At 42.4% G+C, this 9,403-nt stretch overlaps 1 protein-coding gene across 3 annotated transcripts in view; it reads right to left on the reverse strand.

Annotated features, from left to right (window-relative positions):
• Window positions 1-4,634, reverse strand: part of ARMC8 (armadillo repeat containing 8) — a 49,383-nt gene extending 44,749 nt beyond the window's left edge. For 2 of the 3 annotated variants that reach the window (XM_033150057.1, XM_033150056.1), the window contains exon 1: window positions 4,358-4,633. In XM_033150057.1, coding sequence (XP_033005948.1) covers window positions 4,358-4,402 — 45 coding nt within the window. In that variant the 5' untranslated portion in view covers window positions 4,403-4,633. Of the gene's footprint in view, window positions 1-4,357 lie in introns of all 3 variants that reach the window. The other variant, XM_033150058.1, reaches the window with a different exon arrangement.
• Window positions 4,635-9,403: the final 4,769 nt, after the last annotated feature.

A 9,403-nucleotide genomic window follows, 5' to 3' on the forward strand; every position in this document is an offset into this window, starting at 1 on the left:
TACCACCCCATTTATAAATACATTGGTAAGCATGTTTTGATTCTTTGCACTGAAATAAACCATTATGCTTAACAATAATTCCTGTAAGAAATATAAACCTATGCCAGTTTAAGCACAAGCACTATAGACACTCAGGAGCCATGCTTAGTTATAAGCAATTATCAGAAATAGTCAAGATATTGCTTTCAGATTTATTAGATGAACATCATCCACTAGTGAGCTACTGTTCAACTGAAGCCCTTCTAAAAACATTCCCTATGTGTACAGTACTTTCCAAGTTCACAGAATAGATATGAAGAACTAATTTCAGAATGTGCATAAGTATTTCCAGTATCTTAAAAGACATTTTGCTCTGCAGAACCTGCTTTTCTGCTGATTTTTTTAACCCCTAGTTTGATATTAAGTCTGTCAACATTTCTTAGATTATATGCATTTCCAGTCAGATTCTATACATGTATAGTCAGATGGAAATCCTATTAATCCAAGCAACTTGTTCCAAGCAAACATGTGAAAGATTGCACTTTAGTTCCTCCTGGATTGTTAGCGGGCTCTGCATAATTAGCTGAGCTCTTTTGGGTGAGAGGAGGAAGTTAGGCTTAAAGCAGGGGTTGGAAAGGTTTACCTCGCCTGGGCCGGTTCACTGCAGCAGAGATCCCTCCGTGGGCACGCGATTTCCAGCATCTGCACAGACACGATTTCTGGCGCCACGGAAGCGAGTCCCCATGCCTTTAGCGCAGTGCGCAGGAACTCACTGAGCGGGCGGCTCAGTTCAGGAGCTGCTCAGAGGCTGGTTAAACGACCCCCGTGGGCTGCTTGTGGCCCATGGGCCTTAGGTTGCCGACCCCTTGTTTAAAGAGTTGGTTTGTGTGCTTGCAGGGGGTTACAGGTAAATTAGCTGCAGACAGCCACTCTCCTTATTTCTCAGCAAGGGGAGGGCAAACAAAGCAGCTGAGAGACAGTGTGAAATATACAGTTTGCTGGTTTGTGGGAGGGCTTTGGAGGGAGGGGGAGTGAGAGAGCAAACAAAACAGAAGAGCTGGTGCCTGCAAAGTACCTGCAAAGTATCCATTCAGCTGAGCTACCCCCTGGGAAGCTGTCAAGTCTCCACCTTTTGTTCACAGGTATATTGCCTTGTTGAAACACTTTTCAATGCCATTTCAATACCAGTGATTTCTTGCACAGCCCTATGGCTGGCAAGCTTTTTCTTACTGATCTTCCCATAGGTGAATCTGGGATAAGTTCTGGAGGGTTTCCACAGAACACAGTTTAAAGCCATTGGCCAATAGCATACAGATTATACTCCAGTTTCACTTAAAATCCAATTATTTCCCCAACAAATGACTAGATCTCTTTGCCAAGACATTAAAGATTCTAGACAAAAAGTTAATGTGCAAATAACTTTTTCTTTCATAATTAATATGCACATAGCTCTCATATATATACTTTCAAGACCAAGCATGAACAGAGAAGTTGGCTACTACATTCAGCATGCTATATCTCCAACTCCATCATCTTCCTTATTTATTATTTCACATGCACTAAGTCTGACTATTACCTGTACATAAACCAGGGTGCATCTCCCTTTTCAGGTGCCATGAATTAGAATGGGACATTTGATGACTGAAGCAACTGGAAAACTCTGAAGCTGGCATTACAAATTTAAAATATTTTCCAGTGCTTGCTAGAGGTAACACTTCAGCATTTGATGCTGCTGTCTATGAATCTGATTTTATTGGGTTATTACATACATGAGCCCATTCACTCCTAAAATCAAAGTGCTCTTTTGATTTTATTTAATATTTGTATACTGCTTTTCCAACAAGCAAGCCAACCCTATCTCTTACCTAGGGTATATGCACTCCCCTGCCATCTCTCACCCTGGGCATATGTGTGTGTGTGTGTGTGTGTGTGAGAGAGAGAGAGAGAGAGAGAGAGAGAGATTCCACCAACAGGCTCTCACCTTGGGGCAGCCAACATACTGAATAGTCATTTAACCCCATATTGTAATAACAGCCTAGAGAGAAAATGGGGAAACACCCTCACCCCATTCCCATTCCTGTCACCTATGGTGGAGGAGCAAGATCCACAGGAATGCAGAAAATCTCACAGTGGAAGGAGTGCCACCAAAATGCCTCTAGACTTCCAATTTGTTGCTATGCAGCAGGAAGAAAAGATAAAAGGTCCTGCCAGAATTCTGAGGTGGAACTATCCAGAAAATTTGGGATGCAGCAGCAGAAGAGATTTTCTCCAAATCTTTTAATCTAAGTAGCAGTTCTCTATCTATGTGGGTAACTTAATTAGCTATCCAGTTCTCTGAATAACTGACCAACAAGCTCAACCTTGATGGATAAGACTTCAAAATAGAGAGAGGCAGACAGAAACCAGCCTATTCAATGCAGATGTTTTATAGATAAAGTATTTTTTACAAAAAGCTTTTGGCAAAATAGCAGCACTATTAAGTTTACCATTAATAAAAAACTGCCCATAATTCAACTTAAGGTTTTACTTATTTCTCTGCAGCTGATATTTACCCGTAAATGTGGCTATATGAATACCGGAATTATACTTCTCTGCAACTTTTAGGGCCTCCATCTGACTGTCTAAGGTAGCAATTTTTTAATGATGGCTCATGTTTGTTGGAACCAAGAGATATGTACCAGGATTTCCAGAAGTGAAAAAGCATCAAGTAAATAGAAGATCTGCAATAGTCTCAAGCAACAAAGTATGCAGCATCTCAGAGACTAACTATTTTAGTGCAATTAACACTTTGTAGACTGTACCACCCTGTGACATCTTGCAGGAGATGTGTGCGGAATGTTGTGCAAACTGCTCTTATTTTAGGGTTTCACCATCCAGATAAGAATCATAGAATCAGATTTTGATGGATCCCCAAGGCTCAGCTAGCCCAACCCCCTGCAATGCAGGAATCTCAACTAAATCACAGAAAGACACTATGAGACACTAAATTTAAAAGCTTTACAAAGTTTGTTCAACTTGACTGCCCCGGTTTTTTAGTTTGGATCAAGCATTGTTTTACACATCAGAACTATCAAAACAAACTTAAGATCACTACATTAGGTAATAACCCTTTCCTGCAATTAAGAAATATTTTTCTTCTTCTATCAAACTAGGCAATGCTTTCTGCCCCAAGCTAATTCAAGAGGGAGATCCTATAAAATTCTAGCATTTTGCCAGAAGAGTAAAAAACTTTGATTGGGTTTGTAATCAAGCCTGACTGCTGCCAGGGAATGAGCATGGAATCATAAATGAGTCCACACAAGCAAGAGACAGCAAACCAGGATTGAACAGAACAAGTTGACAGAAGTTGACACAGCCCCTGGCAAATGTAATCAAAATTTTCAATTCAATTTCTTACTTGGGTGAGTTGAAAGAAAGCTTGTATACAAGCCTCAAACCAGATAAGTTAGTTTAAATTCATTCACTTCTATTGGTTTTAACCACAACTCACTTCCTGTGCATATGGTTCAACAAGCAACAGAACATGTAGCTACGGAGAAGAGAGTCCCTCTCAAATGGTGAAAGTAGGAGGAATTGCCAGTTTTTGTAATGTCCCTATGGATGGATATTGAAACTGGAAGAAACTTCTTCTTTAAAAGATCTGGACCTACAAGTCCAACAAGTTAAGTAGCCAAGTTTGCAATTATGCTTAAGTCACACAGTACACCTCCAGTAAGATTGGACAGCTGCAGCAGGACCTTCATGAATTTGGCACATGGGCAAGAGAACACAGAGTGTGCATTTAATAATGCTACATTTAGAGGGAACAATCGCGTTGCAATGGGGACTTTCTTTTGTGCATTGTGAAATACAGTAAAAATTAAAAAGTAGTAATAACCACGCAAGGCCATAAATTGTACAGGAAAATAATGCAGCTGGGAAAGCTATTCACTCCCACAAACGAGGCCGGGTGCCATCATGCCTGTGACATCTGAGCAGGGATTAAACGCAGAAGCGGTCTGACGCGGCACGGCTAGCCGTAGCCCTGCCTCAGAGAAGCTCTCTCGTCCACCCCACCCCCGGCCGCCCTCTCCTTCACACGGACGTCCGCCAAGGGGAAAGGGAGCCAGTGCGAAGACGAGGCCGCGGGCGGGCGGGCGGGGGGAGGCGAGGGCGAGGACGGGACGGGCAACCAGCGAGGGCGGGACCCGCGACGGGCAACCTAAGGAGGCAGTCCCTCACTCGCCCCGCCAGGCACCGCACGGCCAGACCCGCCGCCTCCAGGCCAAGGTAAGGGAGAGCCATCCCACAGAAGCCTCGCCGCGGCGGACTCCCTTCCCCACGACCGGCAGCTGCTCCGGCTGCCGCCGTTGCCGCGCCGCCCCAGGCCTCCACTCACCGACAAGACACTCATGCGGAGCGGCGTCTCCAACACACACGCCATTTTGGTGCGCGCCAGAAGTGCTAGCCGGTCAACCCCACGCGAGAGCCGGAGCCACGACTGCTGTTACTGCCGCCGCCGCCGCCGCCACTGCCGCCATGCGCGGCCACATCGCCGGGAGAAGAGCGAGGAGAAGGGAGTACGCCCCGCTCGGCTCGAATCAGCTAACGAAAAAAACAAACTGCTTCTCCGTGAGGCGGACACTGCGCACGCGCCAACGGGGACTGGTCGGCGGTGAGAGATGGAGGGCGGGATTATTTCCGGAAGTACATGGATTTACTCCCACCTGCTTGCGGAATTTAAGGATAAAGAATCGTTACGCGCCAGCTCTACTTTTAGAGACGGTTCAGCGCTGGGCCAATGAGAAACGGAGGGAGGCTAGCTGTGCTTCCTGCTTTTGCGCGTGCGCAGAGCCGAAACCACCTGTCCGAATCTGTCCTTGGACGTGAGTGGGAGGAAGAATTGAACGATCGCTGTTTGTGTGTGAGCGACACAGAATTTCACCAACACCGGACCATAACCCTATAAACTCTTCCATTGACTTTCACTCAGTGTTCCTTGGTTATGGTTACATGTACGGTAATTTCCAGAATCCATACGTCCCCTTATGTTTTATGGTTAGACAGATTGGGTGCTGTACAAAAGTGATATGGACTGTGTTAAAGGGCTGCATCAACACTAGAGGAGCAAGGGAGGAAAAATGATCAAGAATTTTTTCCCCAAATAATTTTTATTAGTTTCCATGTAAATACAGGAACAACATACAACTACAGTAACTTGCCCTGTGGTACATTGTTTCATATGCAGTACATAGTACACAAGCAAGATGATCAATAATTTGATGAATAGCAGAGATAGGCCAATAGTGGAAAGAGAACACGATCCCTTCCAAACATGTACTCCAACTCTGAAGTGAATCCCACTGTTTAATGGGTTTCACTCTCAGGTGAGTGCACAGAGATTGAAATTGTAGGATCCTGGGAGATGAATGGATGCCAGGTGTTATAAAATGATAAAGGGCTCATCATCTGTATGGCTGCCCGGATCTGGCTGGTCAATTTCTAAGCCAGAGCAGCAGACTGCACTTGAGCATATCATGAGTCTATTGACAGGCCTGTTGCAGAATGCAAACAATTAGCTATTACTAAACAAGCAGCTACCAGCAAAAAATGTCATTTAAAATAAAAAACACCCCTTTTGCACAGAACTCCTCTTCCACAAACAACTGTATTAGATCTAAAGTTTGTCCTTGCAGATACAGGAGAAGGGAAAGGAAGAGAGGGTGAAAGGAAGTGGCAGTCTTCATGTGTGTGATTCCAAATTGTTGTCTGGCTTGGAGCAGCAGACATTTTAAAATTATTTAATGCTTTTTTGCGAATCTGGCATATAAAAATAACTTCTTTTTAAAGAATGTGCATGTACCCTATCTAGCTAGTTATAACCCCAGCAGTTCAAGCAATGCAACCAGCAGAGTTTTGAACATATGAGCAAACAAAACTAGCTGCAAACATATGCTTAGCATAGACCTGGAGTGCAGAGGTGCAGGGAATAATGATGATACAACTAACAGAGATGTGACCAATTTTCAGTTAGTCAGTCTTCAAGATCCCAAGACAAAGCAGGGCCCCTCTTCCTCCTCTCTTTGGTAAATGGATGTGTCAACCCATTTTTAATTAATTTTTACTGCACTATGTAAATCTAGTAAATTTTAAAATTTTCAATGGCCACTAAGCACATGCTCAGTCTTTTTGAGTCTGTATTGTGGGAGGCAATGTTTTTTGCTCCTTTAGTATTTCCCCTTAAAGATTTTTACTTCTGCAATCTTTGGGGTTTCTCAGCATGCTGATACTTCCTTCTTGTTTCTCAATAGCTCCATGTTGGCTATAGAGCCACTGTAACTCTAATTTGCTATTAGAGATTCTGACATATAGCAATTTACCATAACCCATAAGATTACCACAGGCAGATCTTACTTAGCTTTGCTGCTTCTAAACTGGTACAAATATTGAAGATCCTGAAAATTAATTTAAAAAAAACAGCTATGATATTTTGCTATATTGTGATTGGAGAAGCAGATTGTGTTTCAGGTAGGGTCCACAACATGCATTATGTCACACAACCTTATGAGAAAAGCACAAGCAAACCACTGAATAAGAGAAAGCTGAAGTTCAGACACAACAATGTGACAAGCAAAACTTTTTGAAAGCTATGTATCATTCTTTGCTACTTCCAAGAAAGGGAATCAAATTAACTTAATATAGTTTTGGTACCCCTGAACTAAATAATTAGTTTCTGAACAGATGGGAGGTCCTGACAAATAGTGGTTGTTGGGTTTAAAAAAACATAACCAACCTGAGCAAGTGTCAGATACTAATTGCAGGTAGGAGATCTGTGCATGTACTGTAATAATGTCTTGCTATTCATAAGCTTAATGCAGGCATTCACCCTAAAATGTGGACCAGAGAAAGTACAAATGAAAAGGTAGAACATACTGACAATAACATTATACTGTTGTTTTTAAACCTGCTATCATTATATAGTATACCTACAGTTAATGTTCTTCGTATGAAACTAAGATAAATAACAATTTCTCACAGCATACAATTTCCCACAAAATTTAGGACTGGGATATTTTTTATGCGCCTGACAAGTTTTTTCTATCACACATACTTTCTTTTGTTATGAACTGACCAGATGTTCCGGGAAGAAGATCCTGATACATTGCAATTTCTAGGTCATAACTCATTGTGCACTAGGACACATATACCGTATATCATACACATGGTGTTTCTACAAATTAACAAGGTGATATTGATTTAGTTTTTTTTTTGAAAACCAGCTTTAATATTTTGTTATATATGGCCCAAAAGGCAGGTTTTGTTCCAGAATTCAAACATACATCAATTTTTGTTAATCCACAAGACTGGCACAAGTGATGCCATGAGCCCTGCAGTGCTGTTGGGATCAGGTTTGGATTGGCAAACTCTGGTGCAGGAGGAGGAATAAACAGGAGAACTGAAGGATGAGAACCTGGGCTGGAGGCGTAAGGGGATTTCCCCTTTCCACGCCAGTTTGAGCCCCTTCAGAAGGCGGAGCAAGGTGCCAGCTCTCCTCCCCAACTGCTTGGGGAGGTATTGGAACAACCAAGGGAAGAGTGAGCTGGGAGTAGCAGGAAGGTGCAGTCTTGTTGCCTAGAACTGGGCCTGACCGTCACACATGGGATCAGACCCCAAGGAGCAATCCCCGTATTTCCACAAGGCAAGTGAGTGTACGATGCCTCGTCTTTAAAAGTTTGGTGGGCAGGATATGGAAACTGGAGAGATCTTTGTTGCTACTGTCCCATTCTGAACTTCTTGCTCTGCTCTTGAACTTCTGAACCATGACGCCTGAGCCTTGTGTCTGCTGCTGAGACAGTACTGTTATTTGCCTGAATAAAGTTTTGCTTACCAAAAAAAAAGGTCTCTTTTTGTGTGTTTTAGTGGCCAGGACAGCCACTGTCTTTTTGCAATGTTTGAACTACTAGAGAATAAGCTACTGTCCCACAGATAGATACTGAGACGGTGTTTTTTTCTAATATTATTTTCTATGCAACAGATCTTGACAGATAGCAGTTCCTATCAAATCATAAATTGGCATAGTATGTTCTATATGATTTTGCTATGACTAGAGCTAATACAGGAAATCCTAACAAGTAAAACAAATGAACAAATGCCAGCTGTGGTGGTTGCTACACATACGGTAGTCTGAGAGGGAGCCTCTTAACAGATCCAGAAACATTTTTATTTATGACCAGCTGTAAAACCAGTACTGTACAAGTACATCCTATCTAGATTTGTTATTTCTGGACTGGAGCAGCAGCTATTGTCTAGACAGAAATACTGACAAGCAGGGCTACTTCACAACAACTATAATATTTTGGTTCACCTGGACCGGAAAGGCAAATGATGTCCCAGGGAAAAAGATCCTAAGGTAGCAATTTCTCACAAGCCATGAAACTCATGAGCATTCTGTCTTGCTCTGCTACTTTGGAACTGGAGAATGAGGTAGGCTATCGTCCTGACCAGAATTCCCGAAAAACCAGCTATCATGATGTTGCTTAGCAGTTTGCCCTCTTTTTTTCTTTCAGTAATTGCCTCATCTTGATTACTACTTTGGTTTTGCTTTAAGTGGTCTCTGATGGAAGTTAGGGCCTTGGCAAAATAGTCTTTTTGTTTCTTAATGAAAGTGGATGCCTTCCTGGTCGCCTTAAATCCACCCTTTAGATTTAGAAAGTAATACGAGTTTAGAAGATAATACACCCCTGACAAAAAGTAGGCTGAGAGTCAGCTAAAGGCAGATTTGCAGTTTCAGTTGGGATACTAGTCAGAGATTGTGAATTGGCTGCAGCATCCCTGAGGTACAGTTGTTATCTCTGATGCTGCCTTTGGAAGAGTGCCTGTTTTGCTTCTCATCCAAAGGAAACTAAACCTTGCCCATAGAACTTTTAACTGCTTGGGAAAGTGGCAGCATATAACAAAAACTTATGAAGTAAGATAAGAGATAAAAATAGTACACTAGGCAGGGGATCCTGACAAACAGCAATTTCTGAAAACCCATTAAGATAGGTGCAGCTACTCACCTATCCACTTTTGTTCACTACTGAACTTGAAAAGGAGTGTGCATTTTTTCTTATTCTATGTGCATGTATTTTGATAAAATGTAATGCATATCAAGTGGTTTAGTAGAAAAGTAATGTGTGTGGTTTTTTTTAAAGAAAATAAATGGCAAACTAAGTTAATTGGTACTTTGCGATGGAGATGCTCCTCTCACTTCAGTAGCCCTGAGCTGGCCCAATGCTTATTTGTTAAATATTGGTGCTGAAACTCCAGTTCTTCATGCCTAGCTGAGTAACTGAATTTTTGGAAGCACCAAGCTTGAGCATTGGTCATGGATGCATGATCTGGACTAGCCTACGGCTTATTTCAGGACACAGAGCTAAATCAAACCCAAGTTCCTTCTTCCTAC

This window comes from Lacerta agilis, chromosome 5 (genome assembly GCF_009819535.1).
Source record: "Lacerta agilis isolate rLacAgi1 chromosome 5, rLacAgi1.pri, whole genome shotgun sequence".
Lineage (NCBI taxonomy): Eukaryota > Metazoa > Chordata > Lepidosauria > Squamata > Lacertidae > Lacerta > Lacerta agilis.